Source organism: Hyperolius riggenbachi, chromosome 10 (assembly GCF_040937935.1).
Source record: "Hyperolius riggenbachi isolate aHypRig1 chromosome 10, aHypRig1.pri, whole genome shotgun sequence".
Taxonomy (NCBI): Eukaryota; Metazoa; Chordata; class Amphibia; order Anura; family Hyperoliidae; genus Hyperolius; species Hyperolius riggenbachi.
The window spans coordinates 24,692,330-24,713,785 of record NC_090655.1 but is presented as its reverse complement, the minus strand read 5'-3'; the positions used below and the strand labels follow the sequence as shown (position 1 = coordinate 24,713,785).

At 45.7% G+C, this 21,456-nt stretch overlaps 1 protein-coding gene across 1 annotated transcript; it reads left to right on the top strand.

Moving 5' to 3' along the window:
* Nucleotides 1–2,229: 2,229 nt before the first annotated feature.
* Nucleotides 2,230–21,419, top strand: EEF1AKMT2 (EEF1A lysine methyltransferase 2). Its single transcript, XM_068259389.1, has 6 exons — nt 2,230–2,415; nt 5,970–6,035; nt 9,423–9,537; nt 13,773–13,883; nt 15,817–16,033; nt 20,979–21,419. Exons 1-6 carry the CDS (start codon nt 2,375–2,377, stop codon nt 21,074–21,076), a joined length of 648 nt encoding a protein of 215 aa, XP_068115490.1. The 5' UTR covers nt 2,230–2,374; the 3' UTR covers nt 21,077–21,419.
* Nucleotides 21,420–21,456: the final 37 nt, after the last annotated feature.

Below are 21,456 nucleotides of genomic sequence, written 5' to 3'. Positions count from 1 at the left end.
CCCCCCATTGAAGTTTAACCGATCTTCTAGGTTGAATACATCTTCGGTACTCCACGGCCAGCCCACTGGTGTCCCCGAGTGCTTTACAACACGGGCGCATACTAACAGTGCACAAGCAAGCCCAGACATGTACTGATTCTATGGAGGTGGAAGGAGGGTCAATGGTGCAGCATACAATGGAGCAGCTTATAGTAGGTGGTGTGAGGAGTAGGGGAACAATGGCCATTCATTGTTGCAACAATTCTCGTAGAAGTGTACAAGGCTTTCGGCTCAGTTTACACCAAAACATTAAATTCCTAGAACAGGCCACAATGGATAAATGAACATGTCGACAGATCTCATGTTAAACATAGAATACATTTAGATGCAGTGGGCGAGCAGCAGTGATCCACTGTATCCATTGTATGCTGCACCATTGACCCTCCTTCCACCTCCATAGAATCAGTTGATCCAACAGCAGAAAAAAGGTGGATATACCGCTACACTCAAACAGGAGACAGAGCTGGACCTAGGCAACCCAGACCAGTGAACTATACGTATGAAAAGAGAGGGACTTCAATGTCTCTGAGGTTTATTAGGAACTTATCCCAAAACAGCAGGACAAACACAACGCTGACCTGTTTCGGACCTGGATCAGTCCTTAATCATAGCTATGATTAAGGACCGATCCAGGTTGAAACATGTCAGTGTTGTGTTTGTCCTGTTTGGGATAAGTCACTAATAAACTTTGGAGACATTGAAGCGGACCCTCTCTTTTCAAGTAGATCAACAGCCTGTAGCATTGTACTGTATTAAATAGTGCAACACTGCAGTTTGATAGATTTTCAATCGATTTTACAATGAACTCTATTGAAAATATCTGTGTGCAGTGTATGGGGGCATTCCATCGGGATTAATCTGTTTGCCAAATTGCGTGACAATCTAAATGTGTATGGCCACTTGAGAATATTCTTGCTTAGTTTTTTACATATAATATTGTATATAATAAAAATAACTGTATATAAAAGTATAAAAAAGTCCAAAGAGCCCGATTACAACCTCATCTAACCAAGAACATAGATGCCTATAATAAACTGTTAAAAAAAAGAAAGAAAAGAAATAACCTCAGGGTGCTCCTTTACAAAGTCATCTAGCCCAATAAAGTGTCTGCATCTTACTGTGAACGTTCTTGTAAGTTTTTATTTTATTTTTTTCATTCATAGCATATATACAACATGGGTATATTATGTATTAATATGTGATAAGAAAAAAATATTTGTAAAAAAACTGCTACGTGCCAGTGTATTGCAGCAGCATCTAACCAAAAACATGTCTGCCTTCTCTTGTGGTCATTATTAGTGATGGTAGTATTTTGTTTATTTACTATTCATTCATAGCTATAATATATTGAAAAGAAAAAAAAAAACTTCAACTTGCCCCTTTACAAACTCATCTAACCAAAAAGATGGCTGCCTCCTACTGTGGACTTTCTTATAAGTTTATTTTATTGTTTGTTTTTCATTCCTAGCATTTATACCCAGGGCTGTGGAGTCGGTACAAAAATCTTCCGACTCCGACTCCGACGTTTCTGAAACCACGACTCCAACTCCGACTCCGGGTGGCTAAAATGCTCAGACTCTGACTCCTCGACTCCGACTCCTTATGGATTTTGTACAAAAAGCATGCGACTCCGACTCCCGACTCCTCAGTTTCTGAAACTCTGACTCCCACTCCGACTCCGGGTGCCCAAAATTGACTCGACTCCGACTCTACAGCCCTGTTTATACCATGTGTATAATATGTATAATATGTATTAATATGTGATTAAGAAAAAATGTGTAAAAAAAAAAATAAAAAAATAAAAAATTCTACGTTCCACTGTATTGCAGCAGCATCTAACCAAAAACATGGCTGTCTTCTATTGTGGTCATTATTAGTGATGTCTTGTTTATTTATTTATTATTCATAACTATAATACACACAAAAGAATAAAAAAAACTTCAACATTCCCCCTTTACAAACTCCTCTAACCAAAAACATGGTTGCCGCCTACTGTGAAAGTTCTTGTAATCTTGTAAGTTGATTGAGATATATATAAAACAAATATTAAAAAAAAAAACAACCAAAAAAACTACGTGCCAATGTATTGCGGCATCTAACCAAAAACATGGCTGCCTCCTGTGCGGCGACAGTCGCCTGTGACTGGCGCTTTACATTTCCGTCCATGGCAACGTAGAAGCTGCAGCGCTACTGACTACATGGGGCGGCCCACAATGCACCGCGCTAGTGACGCGCATCAGAAGGGCCGGGGATCGCTGTAGGCCGCTGGACTGTAATGTAGCAGCATCATATTTATATATATGTATTCCCAGAAGTGATTCGGTCCTCTCGCAGCATGAGTGAGTTCAGCCCTTCAGCGCTGGGGACCAGAGAGCAGTGAGTATGGCTGTAGCTTAACCGCCATCTTGGTACACCCAGAGAGATGGCAGCACATGGACCTGCTGCACTGCTGTCTCCTCAACTCCTGTAGCGTCATAACGACTGGCACAGTATAGCTCCAACTGTCCCTCTTTCCTCCGCATTTGTCCCTCTTTCAGGACTTTGTTCGTCTTTCTTTGTAAATATATATATTTCTCTACTAAAAAAAAATGTGTGATTGACTCTAAACTCTATTCCCATCCTTTAAATTGATAGATATCTAATTTTAAAATGTTAAGATGAAGGAAAATGGGTACTTTTCCGTTAGCCGAGCGCAACCGCTAGGTGGCGTAAATTACTATTCCCCCCCTCAAGGCCGCAATGGATAGTAGGGAAAGATGTAACTCCCGCGATCGCTGGCTGCAGAGTTACATCTTTCCCTACTATCCATGGCGGCCTGGAGGAGGAATAATAATTAGCGCCACCTAGCGGTTGCGCCCGGCTAACGGAAAAGTACCGGAAAATGAACCAGGATAGAAAGGATCAGTGTGGTTTGAATTATAAAACATTTTTTCTTATGAAATCTTTATGGTATGCGTGACTAGGGGCATGATCAGGGGCATGGCTTAACTGTCCCTCTTTCTCATCTCAAAAAGTTGGGAGGTATGCTGCTGCTGTGATGTCTCCTTAATGTCTCCTTAACTCTCCGGCGTCAAAACAATCATAACCATCTCATACACCGTGCTCTATACATGACAGGTACGCATGGTGCAGAATAGCGACTGGCACAGCAATAGGGGTGGCTGCTGCTGTGGTGAAAAGAAGTTCAACTTAGTCTGAATTTGCAACCTCTACCCCTGTTCTCCTATGGGATGCAAATTTTGACAGGTTGCATAAAATGCTACCTGTAGTGAAAATATTTGCAAATTCGACAGAATTTGCAACCTCTAACATTCCTCCACCTCACATCAACCCTTAAAGGGATACTTAAGTCAGGGCTAAAAAATGAGGTTAACTCAACTGGGGCTTCCCTCAGACCCCTGCAGTTGATCGGTGCCCTCGCAGCTCCGGTCCGATGCTCCTGGACCTGCCGGCGACGACTTCCGGTTTTGCCGTCACCGGCCGACAGGCATGCGAACGCAATAGCAGTATAGGGTGTGCTATTGTGGCTGGGAACGCGAAGAATCACTTGCGTTCTCATGCCTGTCAGCCGGTGATGGCGAAACCGGAAGTCGTCGCCGGCGGGTCCAGGAGCATCGGACTGGAGCTGCGAGGGCACCGATCAGCTGCAGGGGGCTGAGGGAAGCCCTAGGTGAGTTAACCCAGGCTTAAGTATATATTATTTATTTATTTTTTCCCTGATTTCTGTCCTCTAAACATAGGTGTGTCTTATAGTCCAAACAATATGGTACATTTCATACTTGATTGTCATTACTTGGCTAGTAAACCACCCTGTTCTTCATTCTCTGTCTTATTTAACAATGAGTTGTAAAATAAAAAAGCTAGTGTGGTTGAGGTGACCCACTAGTCTGCTCTCTCTGCAGCATCATGGCAATCTAGCACAGATCAAGAGTAGAGGAGAGCACTTTGTTAGGTATTCCACCATGTTCTGGGATCTCTGTAATAGTTAAAAATAAAAATTACGGTACATTAGTTACAGCACAGCCGGGTCAGCTTCTTCCTTATACTACTCCGAATGGCATTCAGATATGGACACACCACTAGCCTCTGACTGGACAGAAGTGGGTATGCAACTGTCACGGCTCTAGCAGGCACATGCTGGGCATCTTGGCTGAGGACACGCCTTTTTAGCATTGCATCATTCTGTCACAGTTGCAGTTTTAAAAGCACACCGTCTTTTAAGCTATAAATCAAAGCAAAAATAATAACCCTTTGCACTTTCCTGCAGTAAATTCTTATCTCAAACTATCTCTACCCGTTTCTTGGCTGTTTAAGTGTTTCAGAAAGCAGGACTGTATTTCACCCAGTGGATCGAAAGAGCTCAGAGAAGCTCTTTTGCATAGATAACTGAAGTTTTTTTTAACTGTTCCTGAATTGGAAAACATAAGACTTTTCTTTGCTACTAATGTTCTATTTCTTAGGTGTACTACACAAACAGCGAGGAGAACGCCAGCGCATACCACCAAAGGTGCCCATACACTCGTCAGATTGGCAGCAGATAGATAAGAAATGCTTTTGATGATCTATCTGATGTGTTTTTAGAACATTTTTTACCAGGATAGAATTCCAATTGATTTCAGATTGAAATTCGATCTGATGGCATTTTTTTTGCCATCAGATTTTCATTAAGGCCAATGCAAAATGATAAGCAATCTCATCAGATCGACCTAAATTTTCCACCCTGCCAGTTCGATGGAAATCTATCGAAATCGGCCATCGATCGGTCGGCCAGAAAATCGGCTGAGTGTATGGGCCCCTTTAGGCTGCATCTGAAATGACCACCAGCTCAGTGTGAAGCACCTAAATAGATTTTCTGCACACTTCGCATTCAATTCAGATGCAAATCATATGCAAATCTGCTACTACTTATCATGCAAACAGGAAACTCAGGAGGAGGGGCTGGGAACAGCTAACCTGATAGTTATACATTTTACAAAGTTAAGGAAAGGTGGGGGGAAAAGGCTGCGCATCCCTAAACACATGTTGCAATTGAATGGTTAATCGCACAGGCATACACCGCCTCTGCCAGACTGAAAAATGCATGCCCTGCATCCAAGACAAGTGCTAACATTTATTAACCTCCCTAGCGTTCTGGACGAGCTAGGCTCGTCCAGAGACGCCGGAGGTCACTGCTCAGGCCCCGCTGGGCCGATTTTGAATAATTTTTTTTTTAAAACACGCAGCAAGCACTTTGCTTGCTGCGTGCCTTACCCGATCGCCGCCGCCAATCCGCTGCTACCCGCCGCGATGCAGCCCCCCCCAGGCGAGACCCCATGCGCTGCCTGGCCAATCCGTGCCAGGCAGCGCTGAGGGGGTGGATCGGGTCTCCCTGTGACGTCTATGACGTCACGACGTGGGTCGCCATGGCGACGGGGGAGGCCCTCCAGGAAATCCCGTTCAGAACGGGATTTCCGGACGGGCCATTGCGCCGGCGGCAATCGGAGGGGTGGGAGAGATGCCGCAGGGAGGGGGGAATCATGTAGCTAGCGCTAGGCTAGCTACATGAAAAAGAAAAAAAAATATATGCAAAAAATTTTCCCGCGGCCGCAGGAATCAGAACGCCAGGCAGGTTAAACTAGGAGGAACTTTAGCTTCCAATATGGTTTGCATGCAAAGTATACTATACTAGACACGGTGAGGCAAACCTCCGGGCAAGTGACCTAACCTAAATTTAAAACCTTGGGAGCAGCTAAGCTAAAAAAATGTGTAACTTACATTTGGTTCAACAGCGAGTACTACACAAACAACTTATTAGCCTAAAAGTTTATTTTCACTTCAGATTTGCTTTAAAGCATAAATATGACTCACTCTTATATTGCATATTTCACAGTTTCATAAACAGTCGCCCAGTCCAACTGGCAATTTTCTGTAATTGCTTTTTCTGTCTCCAGCTGGGATGCGGTCTACAGTCGTGAGCTGCAAGGCTTCCAGGAGTATGGGGATGAAGGCGAGATCTGGTGAGTGGCAGGAGATCTGGTGAGTGATAGATCTGGTGAGTGACATCTGGTGAGTGGCAGGAGATCTGGTGAGTGATAGATCTGGTGAGTGGCAGGAGATCTGGTGAGTGGCAGGAGCTCTGGTGAGTGGCAGGAGAGCTCTGGTGAGTGACAGGTGCTCTGGTGAGTGGCAGGAGCTCTGGTGAGTGGCAGAGAGCTCTGGTGAGTGGCAGAGAGCTCTGGTGAGTGGCAGAGAGCTCTGGTGAGTGGCAGGAGAGCTCTGGTGAGTGGCAGGAGAGCTCTGGTGAGTGGCAGGAGAGCTCTGGTGAGTGGCATCAGAGATCTGGTGAGTGGCAGGAGAGATCTGGTGAGTGGCAGGAGAGATCTGGTGAGTGGCAGGAGATCTGGTGAGTGACATCTGGTGAGTGACAGGAGATCTGGTGAGTGACATCTGGTGAGTGATAGATCTGGTGAGTGACAGGAGATCTGGTGAGTGACATCTGGTGAGTGATAGATCTGGTGAGTGACAGGAGATATGGTGAGTGACATCTGGTGAGTGGCAGGAGAGCTGGTGAGTGGCAGGAGAGCTGGTGAGTGGCAGGAGAGCTGGTGAGTGGCAGGAGAGCTGGTGAGTGGCAGGAGAGCTGGTGAGTGGCAGGAGATCTGGTGAGTGGCAGGAGATCTGGTGAGTGATAGATCTGGTGAGTGGCATCTGGTGAGTGGCAGGAGCTCTGGTGAGTGGCAGGAGAGCTCTGGTGAGTGACAGGTGCTCTGGTGAGTGGCAGGAGCTCTGGTGAGTGGCAGAGAGCTCTGGTGAGTGGCAGAGAGCTCTGGTGAGTGGCAGGAGAGCTCTGGTGAGTGGCAGGAGAGCTCTGGTGAGTGGCAGGAGCTCTGGTGAGTGGCAGGAGAGCTCTGGGGAGTGGCAGGAGAGCTCTGGGGAGTGGCAGGAGCTCTGGTGAGTGGCAGGAGAGCTCTGGTGAGTGGCATCAGAGATCTGGTGAGTGGCAGGAGAGATCTGGTGAGTGGCAGGAGAGATCTGGTGAGTGGCAGGAGATCTGGTGAGTGGCAGGAGATCTGGTGAGTGACATCTGGTGAGTGACAGGAGATCTGGTGAGTGACAGGAGATCTGGTGAGTGACATCTGGTGAGTGATAGATCTGGTGAGTGACAGGAGATATGGTGAGTGACATCTGGTGAGTGGCAGGAGATCTGGTGAGTGGCAGGAGATCTGGTGAGTGGCAGGAGAGCTGGTGAGTGGCAGGAGATCTGGTGAGTGACATCTGGTGAGTGGCAGGAGATCTGGTGAGTGGCAGGAGATCTGGTGAGTGGCAGGAGAGGGATGTGCTGTCACGGGGGGAAATGTGCTTTCTGTGTAATGCTGATATTGCTGTTTGTGTAGTGTACTTGATATAGTAGCACAGTGGTTGGATGTGTGTCCTATGCTAGTGTTTGTGCTCCTGCAGTCAGAAACCTGAATTATTCTGAACACTGCACGTCATCACCCGTACTAGTGGACAGGGTCTCGTGGTTACGGTCCTCGTCGCGCTTCATGTGACTATGATGCTTCCTCCTTCCAAGCCATTCTGCAATTTATCACAGGCGGTGACATCTTTAGTCCCGCCAGGTGATGTCTGTGCACAGAACTCTAAGTAAATGAACATTCTGCAAAGGGACATACTAGTTGCTTGGCAGCTGGAAATGGCCATTATTTCCCACAACGCAATGGGGTTCACAGACTGGACTATGGTCCTGGCATCACACAGGGACCACAATATCAGCCAGACAGACAATGGATGCTTTCATGTTAGCTGGGACTGGTAGTGATCATCCCGGTACTGTAGAGCTCTGTACTGGCAGTGATCATCCTGGTACTGTAGAGCTCTGTACTGGCAGTGAGCATCCTGGTACTGTAGAGCTCTGTACTGGCAGTGTGCGTCCCGGTACTGTAGAGCTCTGTACTGGCAGTGATCATCCTGGTGCTGTAGAGCTCTGTACTGGCAGTGATCATCCTGGTGCTGTAGAGCTCTGTACTGGCAGTGATCATCCTGGTACTGTAGAGCTCTGTACTGGCAGTGATCATCCTGGTACTGTAGAGCTCTGTACTGGCAGTGATCATCCTGGTACTGTAGAGCTCTGTACTGGCAGTGATCATCCTGGTACTGTAGAGCTCTGTACTGGCAGTGATCATCCTGGTACTGTAGAGCTCTGTACTGGCAGTGATCATCCTGGTACTGTAGAGCTCTGTACTGGCAGTGATCATCCTGGTGCTGTAGAGCTCTGTACTGGCAGTGATCATCCTGGTACTGTAGAGCTCTGTACTGGCAGTGATCATCCTGGTACTGTAGAGCTCTGTACTGGCAGTGATCATCCTGGTGCTGTAGAGCTCTGTACTGGCAGTGGTACTGGCAGTGAGCAACCTGGTACTGTAGAGCTCTGTACCGGTACTGTAGAGCTCTGTACTGGCAGTGATCATCCTGGTACTGCATAGCTCTGTACTGGCAGTGATCATCCTGGTACTGTAGAGCTCTGTACTGGTAGTGATCATCCTGGTACTGTAGAGCTCTGTACTGGCAGTGATCATCCTGGTATTGTAGAGCTCTGTACTGGCAGTGAGCATCCCGGTACTGTAGAGCTCTGTACTGGCAGTGATCATCCTGGTACTGTAGAGCTCTGTACTGGCAGTGATCATCCTGGTACTGTAGAGCTCTGTACTGGCAGTGAGCATCCTGGTACTGTAGAGCTCTGTACTGGCAGTGATCATCCCGGTACTGTAGAGCTCTGTACTGGCAGTGATCATCCTGGTACTGTAGAGCTCTGTACTGGCAGTGATCATCCTGATACTGTAGAGCTCTGTACTGGCAGTGATCATCCTGGTGCTGTAGAGCTCTGTACTGGCAGTGATCATCCTGGTGCTGTAGAGCTCTGTACTGGCAGTGATCATCCTGGTGCTGTAGAGCTCTGTACTGGCAGTGATCATCCTGGTGCTGTAGAGCTCTGTACTGGCAGTGATCATCCTGGTACTGTAGAGCTCTGTACTGACAGTGATCATCCTGGAACATTGGGTGGCCCTACTAAAGTTTTGCCGGGGGACCCCATGGTTTATAGTTACGCCACGGTTTGTTCCATGTAGCAGGGAGCCTTCTGCTTCCTCTCTTTCCAACCCCCCCCCCCCCCCCCTCCTCTTCATAGGACAGTACATGCTGCTCTGCCGGTACATTAGCTGGCCATTGGCAGAAGCAATCAGAAAGCATCATTTTGATTGGTTTTGGTTACTGTCTCTATGAGGCCCACTCGTGTCATGTTTTATATGCAGTTCATGTTCAGATTGACACACCTGTGTTGTAAGATTGAATATTGAGCAATGTTTGCCTAGAGGGTGGTACTGATGGACAGTTCTCCTCTGTGGCAGGTTTGGAGAAGGGAGCATGACCCGAGTGATCCGATGGCTCAGTGCCCAGAATATACCTCTCTGCTCATCCATACTGGATATCGGCACAGGGAACGGCATGCTGCTGGTGGAACTGGTAAGAGATTTATCTTTATCATTGTGTAGCTGTATGATTGTGAACAAGAGAGGTCCATGTTAGAACTCTCAGCAAGGATTGCAAGCACATCTCAAACAGTATGTTCCAGGAGAGGCCACTGTATAATTCAAAGGACAACTAAAGTGAGAGGGATACAGAGGCTGCTATATTCATTTACTTTTACACAATACCAGTTGCCCGGCATCCTACTGCTCTTTCATGCATCAGTAGTGTCTGGATCACACTCCTGAAACAAGCATGCAGCAAATACAGTCACACTTCATTCAGAAACACCTGATCTGTTGCATGCTTGTTCAGGGTCTATGGCTAAAAGTATTAGAGGCAGAGGATCAGCAGGACAGCCAGGCAATGTGCATTGATTAAAAGGAAATACACATTAGCCTCCACCTTATCTCTCTCACTTCAGAATGTAGATGCAATTGCATTATTAAAGGACAGACAAAGTTAAGGTGGCTATACAGTAAAGGGGCCCATACACTGGTCGATTTCAGCCATCGATCGATTCTATCAAATTCCCCGATTTTGATGGATTTGATCTATCTGTTGGGATGGAAGATCTAGGTAGATCTGCTGCTGCTGCTATAAGTGTATGGCCTCCTTTATAGATTTGCAGCAGATTCGACCATCAGATAGATTTCTGTCAGATGCCTGTCAGGTCGAATCTGACAGGAATCTATCTGATGTGTGCCACACACTAGGAACAGATTTCCAATAGATTTCAGAATGAAATCTATTGGAAATCGATCTAAATACATTATTGGACCATTATTGGACTACATGATACGATTCCTTGTGCGATTCAATGACGATTCTATTTACGATCTGATTAAATCCGACATGTCCGATTTGGGATTCAATTCGATTTGCCATTGTTTTGCAATGGCAAATCGAATTGAATCGAATCAGGATTGGCCATGTCGGATTTAATTGAATCGTAAATAGAATCGTAATCGAATCACACAAAGAATCGTATCTTGTAGATTGGGCTTGAGATCCAATGCAATTCTATGGGCCATCGATCTGCTGCAGATCGACCTAGATCTTCCATTCTGTCAGATCAAATCCATCGAAACTGATCGAAATCGGCTGCAAATCGATCGAATGGGGAATTTGATAGAATCGATATCGATCGATTGATTCTATAGAATCGATCAATCGATTGATGCCTGAAATCGACCAGTGTATGGGCTCTTTTAGAGACAAACATGGGAAACAAAACAATACAGACAGTGGTGCACAGACAGTGGTGTACTCCAATATACAAGATACAGAACTGGTAATTACAGTGACAAAAGTAACATGATGAGTAAAATGTATAACAAAGTCCAAAACACAAAAGGGTGAGAGAGCCCTGCAAGCTTACAATCTAAAGGAATTGGGGGGGGGGGGTGTAGTATACAATATTCAAACCTAGGGGCAGTGTGTATTTAAGTCTATCTAGTAATGAGTATCTCTTGGCCAGATGTGAGAGGGAGATTGGCCTAAGTTAGAACGTATGCTGGCAGAAAGGACTAGCTGATCAAGAAACACAGCCACTATCTGTGTACAGTTGCTTATGGGCCCGTTTCCACTAGTGGGGTGCGATTCTGTTGCGGAAAACGTGAAAACGAATTCATATGCGTTTGTATGTGAATTTCAATGCGAAAACTCGTTAAAATTTGCATCTGTTTGTAAGTATGCGAATTTAACCATGTTAGTGCCTGTGTGCTTTTACATTGATTTTAAGCGAAAACCGCACGCAAATTTGCATGCAAAATTCATTACAGGTGAATCGCACATTAACCTTGCGGTGTGCGAATTCTGATGGCTCTGCTGTGCAGATTTTTTTTCTGCACAGTCCACCGCACAGAATTTCTGACAAGTGGAAACCAGGCCCATTGATTTATATTAGTTATGCGAATCTGCATGCAGAAAACGCCTGCAGATTCCTTCTAGTGGAAACGGGCCCTCATTGTCTTCTCAAAGGGAAAGTTTTATCGCCAGTCTGTAAATATTGTACTGACAAGGATGCATTTCTCTGTGGCCAATAAATGCACAAGAGGCTATTATGCTGGGTACACACAATGCAATTTCCCGTAAGATCGACGGGTGATCTGACAGGAAGTTGCATCGTGTGTACATGTCCAAACTGCTTCTGATCAATAACGGGATCGATTTTCCAATGATACCTTCCCAAATTGATCCCATTATCAACCGGGAGCCATTCGGACATGTCGGAAATAATCTGTTCAATCCCGTCAATCAGGAAGTTGTATTGTGTGTACCCAGCATTACTCTATTCCCTACAAGCTCATAGTTGCCCATTTTGTTGCCAGTTTTGTCACAAATAAAACGTCCCTTTAGCAAAAGTTAAATGAGCACCAAAGTAACCCATGGCAACATCAGGTATATCACCAAAGTAACCCATGGCAACATCAGGTATATCACCTGTGTCCATGTTAGCCCCTTATTGCATGTTGTATTCACCAACACAAAAAAGCACTGCAAGCAGAACCTCAGAGGGGGAGCAGCAGTCGCCTGGTTTCCATACTACAGTAAACCTTAGAATGACAGTAAGTTAGTGTAAGAGCGCTCTGCAAGACCAGCAAAAATTTGTGCGAAGATTTGACTTGACAAGCAAGCAACGTCTTGATCTATAAGCACAGAACTTATACGCATCGCGTCATCACAACTGAGCCACTGGTTCTTCTCCCTTTGATGCTGCAGGATTGTACTTCATCTGAGCAAAATCAACTGTCATTGGATAAGTCCCTTTTTAAAGTGTTCCTGATATAGTTCACTATCGCTGATTTATACCTACCGGGGGCTTCCTCCAGCCCCATGAGCAGTGCTGAGTCCTTCACCGTCCTCTTAGGCCCCTGCGTTCAGTCACTACGACTCCCAGCAATCCGTGCAGTCGCGGGCCTCTGCCCATGGATGGCTGGTGCCCGCTCTGCGTGACCCCAGTGCACGTGCAATGAGTCATGCAGTGCGGGCACCACAGACGATACAAGCAGGATGGGACACAAGACGGAGGACTGGATCGCGCCAGCTGAAGAGGTAAGGGTATGCCGTGTACTCTGCAAGGACAGCAGGGATTCCTGAAATGGGGCTACGGAGAGGCAGCATGGGAGAGGGGAGGGTGCATTTTTTTTTTCATTTGGCAACATGGAAACAGTTGGGATTTCTGGGGGAGGGCTTGCAAACGACTGGCAAGTACCTTAACTTGTGCAATTGAAAACAGGGAAGCTGCAAGGATATCTCTAGGGGGGGGGGGGGGGGTCCATAAGACGCACTGACTGACCGAAAATTACCTGGTAATTCTGCATGTCAGCTCCCTGCCCATACAATTCTATGGGCCTGTTCACAGTACTGCAATGTAACTGATCGCGTTGTTCTAACTCGCTGCATGCAGGCTTTGTATTAAAGTCTATGTCCAGTCTCCATTGCAGGTCACACTCATTATAACGCTTGCGTTATGCTACTGACCACTGTGAATCCAGCCTGAGAGGTTGGGAGGGGCTTATAAGAGCAGCTGTATAGATGTGTTAGCAAAACATGCGTGTGCTAGGTGGGTGGAAATAATTTTATTATCTATTCATTTAAAGTGAACCAGAGATGAAGCACCCTCATGTATTTTACCATATAGGTCAGATGGAACATTAGAGAAAACGCCTACCCTGCTCTCTGTTTCATTCTACACTGCACAGCTTGTTTCTTATCAGACCTGATAGAATCACCGACTGAGCATTCAGTCTGGCTTTGCTATAATGATTCCTGAGCAGAGCCAGCAGGGGGCAGGCTTGGACTTGAAAAGACATGAGAGAACACACACTGAGCTATAAATATTCCTGAGCAAAGCCAGACTGAATGCTCAGTCAGGGATTTTATCAGGGCTGATTAGAAGCAAGCTGAGTAGTGCAGAATGAAACCGAGAGCAGGGTAGGTGTTTTCTGTAATGTTCCCACTGATAGATAGATATATATATATATATATATATATATATATATATATATATATATATATATATATATATATATATATATATATATATATATATATATATATATATATAGTAAAATACATGAGGGTGCTTCGTCTCTGGTTCCCTTTAAATATACCAGCATGTTCTGGAGACACAGAAGACTGGAGGTACTGAAGTTCCATCCCTCATGGTAATGGCTTTAATGGCACTAGGAATATATTCATGTATAATTGTTTTCTATACCTTACAGGCGAAGGCTGGATACAATAACCTGACGGGCGTGGACTACTGTGCTGATGCCATAGCCCTCGCCAAAAGCATCTGTGAAAAGGAAGGGGTTTCCCGGAGTGTAACTCTGCAGGTGAGACTATATAATTATTATCACTTCAGAGGACTTAAAGCGGATCTGAGATGAAAAACTATCTATCAAGTAACTTGTCTATATATCTTGTCTTGAATGTAGATAGTTTGCACAGCAAATCTAGCTGCAAACCGCTTCAACAGTATATGATTATTTCTTCTTGTGATTCAATGACAGCAGCCATGTTCTGCTTGTCACATTACACAAGCTGATAGCATTTTACCAGTCCTCAGCCTGTGAAAAGTCCACTCCCCTCTCCTCCCTCCTCACCTCTGCCTCTGAAATTTCTGGCTAGTAACACCTCCTCCTGCCCAGACTGAGCTCCCATAAGCCCTTGCTACATGGGTCTAATAGTGCCAAGGCACAAAAGGAGCTGTGGGCGAGGCTTGTTTAGTTTATAGGAAATTAGAGTATTAAAACAAAAACAAAAAAGTATTTGGCTTGAGGAATGCCCTATAAACTATATGAAAGGAACACAATTATGCAATGAGTAAAAGTTTATCTCGGATCCACTTTGATACTGAAATGAGGGCAGCATAAATACTGTATGTACTCAGCTATAAATAGATTACAGAAAAACGCAAGCCTCCCATTGTAACACGAGGGAACTGATAGAAACAGTCTCCTCAATTATTAGTGGAAGAAATCTTTACTTTCCTGCTGTCACTCCTGCCAACATGTTAGTTTCTGTATTTATCTGCCACTACAGTTCACAGTAAGGATGAGCAGACAAAAGTGAAATTCACTTTGAAGCTGCGATAGTCGGTAGTCTCACTGCATTCCCATTTCATGCGCTTTCAAGTGCTCCAGGCTAGTTTATTTTAGCACTTTTTATTCCTTCATTGTTACATTTGCTTGCTACTAAATAGTACAGCTGTAATGTGTACTTTAGGCCTTTTGTCACTAGGGGGCAGTGTGAGACAATAACAGAGGACTTCTGTTTTTAGTTTCTGCATTTTCTGTTAGTAGAGAGCATTCAAAGCATTCCAAAAACTTACAGCACAGCGAGTTCTGCTGACTGAGGTCAAAAGCATTGCACTTATCTATAACAAGATAACTATTAAAGTTGCTAATGTGTTAACCGCTTAAGGACCACAGTGACTGGGCCATTTTTTACAATTTAGTGCTCTGCAGCTTTAACAGCTCGCTGCAGAGCCGTACAACTTATCAGCCAAATGAATCTGCCCTCCTTTTGTTGCCACCAACGGAGCTTTCTGTTGGTGGCATCTGATCGCTGCTGCAACTTTTTTTTTTTTAATAAGTCTTTTTTTTCCAATAAAAATGTCGTTTTTTTTTTTTTTTTTTTCCCAGCCACCCTCCCTCCCCCCGCGAGATCCAATCATGGTGATCTGTTTGCGAGGCTCTACTGGGGACAGCTCAGTGACTGTCCCCCGTATAGATCGCAGCACTGTATAAATAGTTTTGGCCGTTTTTTTTTATTGTTTTACAGCCCCTCATGGCTGGCAGGTTGTTTACGAAGCTCCGCTCTGTAACTCAGCGGGGATCATCCGCACACAATCCCTGCCAATCTCCGCCCCCAGAACTTGACGCTGATCGGCGTGAGGCAGTCTTGGGGGAGCCACCTTCCCAAAGCCTATCGGCGTTAGGCAGTCAGGAAGGGGTTAAAGAAAACCTGTAACAGAAAAAAGTGCCCCTGGGGGGGTACTTACCTTGGGAGGGGCAAGCATCTGGATCCTATCGAGGCTTCTCTCATCCTCCTCCGTCCCACGGGGGTCTCGCTGGGCCCCTTCCGAATGGCGGGCTTGTAAATATTTAGCTTCCCGGTTCCAGCGCAGGCGCAGTAGCGGCTGTCAGCTCGGGATTAGGCAGAAATAGCCGATCCCAGTCAGGTAAATATGCCACAGCTTGACAAATTATTATGCTTTTCTATTCTACTCTGATCAGTTTCCCATGTTACCACATGCTCTTATAGGTCACAGATTTCCTGGGCTCCTTCAGTCCGACACAACAATTTGACATCTGTCTGGATAAAGGCACGTTTGATGCCGTCAGCCTAGATCCCGACAATGCAGAAGAACGCCGCCTCCAATACGTACAGTCACTCTGTAGGGTCCTAAAACCCAGAGGCCTGTTTGTCATCACATCCTGTAACTGGACCGCAGAGGAGCTGCTCAGACAGTTTGGCAAAGGTAAACAGTCACAAAAAATGTGATGTTGTCTAATCTGTTAAAGTAAACCTTAAGACAACCCTTGTGCCGCGACACATTCATGTGTTGCGGCAGCATTGGGTATGTGTTGCCGCTCTGTCCCTCCGCAATATCCCTCCCTCTGCAAATGTCTACATTTGTGGACATCGGTGGCCATTTTCTTGTAACCCTGCTCTAACTACAGATGGAGTAGAGGGGGGGAGAAGCAGGGAGAGAAGAGTGATGTCAGCACTGGAATGCATGAAGATGGTAGGTGATCCGCCGTCACTATCACCAGCACATGCCACTGAAGGGAACCTATAGCTCACTACCTATACTGGAGGCACCTACACCTGGCTTCCTATACTGGGGGCACCTATGCCTTGTTACCTATACTGAGGACACTAATTCCACCAAGGGAACCTAAACTGAGAGTGATATGGATGTTTCCTTTTTAAACAATACCAGTTGCCTGTCAGTCCTGATGATCTCTTTGGCTGCAGTATTGGCTGAATCACACACCTGAAACAAGCATGCAGCTAATCCAGTCTGACTTCAGTCAGAGCACCTGATCTGCATGCTTGTTCAGGGGCTGTGGCTGAAAGTATTACAGACACAGGATCAGCGGGAGAGTCAGGCAACTGGCATTATTTTAAAAGGAAAAATCCACATCCTTCTCCGTTTAGGTTCCCTTTAATGCTGCGCTACCAGTTCAAATGGGGGGGGGGGGGGTGTAACTGTCCCACTGATTGTCTTTATTAATATTCCTGAAAGGTTCAAGGTTTCATTTTTAAGTGTATTCAGTAAAAAGCACTCTTTCCATCCATTTCGTGGTTATTAGTATTTTTCTATTATACACATGTGATGTGTCACAGAGATCTGAGCGTTTGGCGTGATGTGTCACAATGTCAAAACGGTTGGAAACCACTGTCTTAAGAGGAACTTTATCCCAGGATTGAACTTCCTCTCAGTCGGTAGCTGATACCCCCTTTCCTATGAGCAATCTTTTCCTTTTCACAAATAGATCATCAGGGGACTCTGTATGGCTGATATTGTGGTGAAACCCCTCCCACAGTGTGATGTCATGACCATGGTAGTGACAGTTCCCTTTCTGTGAGCCTAGTTGCATTATAGGAAATAACAGCGGTTTCCAATTGCCAAGCAACGTGTGTAGTGTGTGTAGTGTGTGTGTGTCTGTGTGTGTGTCAGTGTGTCAAATTATATAGTGAATATCAATTTCTTGATCGCTTTTCTATTTTTTAACTTTTCACTTTGCAATATATTGATTTTATTATTTTCATCCCAGTACTATTTTTCAGTAAAGTTCCTCTTAAAGTGAACCAGAAACAAAACACCCTCATGTATTTTACCATATATATCATTGGGAACATTAGAGAAAACACCTACCCTGCTCTCTCTTTCATCCTTCACTGCCCAGCCTGCATCTTATCAGCCCTGATAAAATCCCCGACTGAGCATTCAGTCTGGCTGTGCTATATTGACGACTCGGCTATAATGATTCCTGAGCAGAGCCAGAAGGGGCAGGCTTGGGCTTGAAAAGACATCACAGAAGACAGACTCAGCTATAATGATTCCTGAGCAGAGCCATAAGGGGGCAGGCTTGGGCTTGAAAAGACATCACAGAAGACAGACTCCGCTATAATGATTCCTGAGCAAAGCCAGACTGAATGCTCAGTTGGGGATTTTATCAGGGATGGTAACAAGCAGGCTGAGCAGTGAAGAATGAAACAGAGAGCAGGGTAGGTGTTTTCTCTAATGTTCCCACTGATGTTTATGGTAAAATACATGAGGGTGCTTCATCTCTGGTCCCTCTGTGTCCTCCCAGTGCCCTGCACTATGATGCTACTGCCCCAGCTACCCACGCCTCCTCGATCACACGCACCATTTGTAAAACTTGCAACTGCGCAGAACGCCTCTGGCTACAGGAGCGCAATCGAAAGCCGGAGGCTGCACATGTTCAGTAGTCAACGATTGAGCAAGTCGCAAACTGTACTGGGGTTGACAGCAGCACAATGGTGGGGACCGGAAGGACACACAGGGACCCACTGCATCTGAAGAGTCTTATGCTGTGCCAGATTTTACTCGGCAACATCAATATCTAGCAGCAGCCAGTTGTCCTATGTCCAACATTGGTCCTATGTAGGGATGGTCAATGAGATTCAAATAATTTGCATTATGCAAATGTATGCAGCTTGAAAATTAACCAATCAAATTTTACCTCAGCTGGAGTTGATTGATTCGTGTTCAAGCTGCATAAAATTTGCATACTAAATTTGAATAATGCTGCATCAACTAAAATTTTTTATCTCATTGACCATCCCTAGTCCGATGAAGGAAAATGCCAATGTAGGACATCGTCCAACATAAGATTAGAGAGGTTAAAATATTTCATGATGAAAAATTTCCACTACACACTGTACGGGGAACAGCCAAGATGCAGGTTGCACCCACCAAACAGGTCGACGTGCTTCGTAGGTCCAAATCCCTCCGCCTCTGGGGATTGTAACCAACTGAAAAGCCAGAAGATAACCCAGCACCGTCTTGAAGATATATTATAAGCTCTTTATTGAAGCATCATGAAATAATGGTAGGATACAGCATAAAATGAGGCTAATGCGTCCAAAAGCAATGTTTTGGGAGGATGCCCTCCCTTTGTCAAGCCTAAAATGCCTTAAGAAAGATGCTGTATCCTGCCTTTATTTCATGATGCTTCAATAAAGAGCTTATAAAACATCTTCAAGACGGTGCTCAGGCCCGTGTCTATTAAACTGAACCAGAGGCGAAGCACCCTCATGTATTTTACAATATATATCAGTGGGAACATTAGACTGCTCTCTGTTTCATCCTTCACTGCACAGCCTGCTTGTTACAGCCCTGATAAAATCCCTGAGGCCTGGAACCCACTGAAAACAGCAAACGCAAAACGCTACCGCTAGAGTTTTGTCTGAGCGGTTTGCAAGCGGATTCATGCGCGTTTGCGGTCGCGTTTTGCAACATTGTATTTTTTTGCTCAGCGGTTGTGTAGCGTTTTGCGTTTTTATCCTGATTGGTCCTGTGAATTATTTTTCATTTTGTTAGTGTGCTGAACCGCAAAACGCTAGCAAAACCGCTCAGTTTAGGTTTTGCTGAGCGTTTCTGCTAGCGTTTCAATACTTTACATTGAAGCGCTAACGCTCCCAAAATGCTGCATGTCCTGCGTTTGCGTTTTTGGGAAACGCAAACGCTCCTGTGGAAGTTGCCCCAACCATTAACATCAGCTGAGCGTTTTGGCAAAACGCTAGCGTATCGCAGCGCTGCCAAAATGCTCAAAAAAACGCTCTTGTGGGTTCCAGCCCTGACTGAGCATTCAGTCTGGCTTTGCCCAGGAATCATTATAGCTGAGTCATTATAGCTGAGCCAGAAGGGGGCGGGCTTGGGCTTGAAAAGACATCAGAGAAGACAGATACAGCTATAATGATTCCTGAGCAAAGCCAGACTAAATGCTTAGTCAGGGATGTTATCAGGGCTGATAAGAAGCAGGGGAATTTGGATGGTTGGAGGCGCCCAATAGAAATAATAAGTGAATTTTTTGAGATGGTAAAAGATAAAAAATCAGAGTTGGTATTCTCTAAATAATTAATTTGACTTGGTCAGATTAAGGTAAAATATAATTTCATTTATTTGCGAACAGCACTGTGACAACGCGTTTCTCGGCGTAAGCCGCTTCCTCAGGTCGAATAAGTGCCTGCACTCCTGTGATTTATCCAGACAAGTCACTGGCAGGCATTCCACTTCCTGGAGGAGCCTCGGGGGGGAGGGAGGGAACCGGCGGAGAGCACACACACATGGAGGGGAACTCGCTCACCTGCTCCAGCAGAGTGGCAGCGGCCAGCTGAGGATTTTTACTACTTCCCGACGCGGAGGGAAACTCTGCATGCCGCTGGCGTGGTCTAGTCAGTGATGTCACTAGACCAGGCAGCAGCATGCAGAGTTTCCCTGGTGCACCTGGAAGAGGTAAGCTGTTCATTGGCTGCTGCCACTCTGGAGGGAAGAGCGAGGAAGGGGGAGCGGAAGCCACGAGGATTGGGGGGGGGGGGGGGAGAGAGACGTCCCCCTTTCCAGGCTACCTAAACTGGTGGACACCTATAGAACTACTACCTAAACTGAGGGGCACCTATAGGCCTACTACCTAAACTGGGGACACCTATAAACCTACTACCTAAACTGGGGACACCTATAAACCTACTACCTAAACTGAGGGGTACCTATAGACCTACTACCTAAAATGGGGACACCTATAAACCTACAACCTAAACTGGGTACGCCTATAAACCTACAACCTAAACTGGGTACGCCTATAGACCTACAACCTAAACTGGGTACGCCTATAGACCTACTACCTAAACTGGGGGCACCTATAGACCTACTACCTAAACTGGGGGCACCTATAGAACTACTACTAAACTGGTGGACACCTATAGAACTACTACTAAACTGGTGGACACCTACTACCTAAACTGGGGACACCTATAGACCTACTACCTAAACTGGGGACACCTATAGACCTACTACCTAAACTGAGGGGCACCTATAGACCTACCGAAACTGAGGGGCACCTATAGAACTACCTAAACTGGGGACATCTGGAACTACTACCTAAACTGGGGACACCTATAGACCTACTACCTAAACTAGGGACACCTATAGACCTACTACCTAAACTGGGGACACCTATAGACCTACTACCTAAACTGAGGACACCTATAGACCTACTACTTAAACTGGGGACACCTATAGACCTACTACCTAAAGTGGGGACACCTATAGACCTCTTCTGGATTCCCACTACACACTCTACTACACGGGATAATTCCTTGCCTTATTATGCATATAATAGTGAGAGTTGATGGTTTTGTTTTTATAGTTGATGGTTTTTTTCCCCTTGCAGAGTTTGAGCTGAAAGCTGAGCTGCCGACACCAAGCTTCAGCTTCGGAGGACAGTCGGGACACAGCGTCACTGCTATGGCTTTACAGAGGAGGGACTGAATCTGAGCTGCCGACACCGAGCTTCCGCTCCGGAGGACGGTCAGGACACAGCGTCACTGCTATGGCTTTACAGAGGAGGGACTGAATCTGAGCTGCCAACACCAAGCTTCAGCTTCGGAGGACAGTCGGGACACAGCGTCACTGCTATGGCTTTACAGAGGAGGGACTGAATCTGAGCTGCCGACACCGAGCTTCAGCTTCGGAGGACGGTCAGGACACAGCGTCACTGCTATGGCTTTACAGAGGAGGAGCTGAACTGGTAGACTCGGCCAACAACCTGAGGACAAGGACGCCACAGACTCCAGTCACTGCATCTTTCTTGTATTAAAGTTATTTTATAGAATCTATTGTATAATTTACGTTATTACTGTAAGCTACTT

Coding starts and splice junctions, on each gene's coding strand:
- EEF1AKMT2 (XM_068259389.1), top strand. CDS start 2,375: ATGAGTGAGTTCAGCCCTTCAGCGCTGGGGACCAGAGAGCA. Junction 6,036..9,422: donor GGGGATGAAGGCGAGATCTG/GTGAGTGGCAGG, acceptor CCTCTGTGGCAG/GTTTGGAGAAGGGAGCATGA. Junction 16,034..20,978: donor GCTCAGACAGTTTGGCAAAG/GTAAACAGTCAC, acceptor TTCCCCTTGCAG/AGTTTGAGCTGAAAGCTGAG.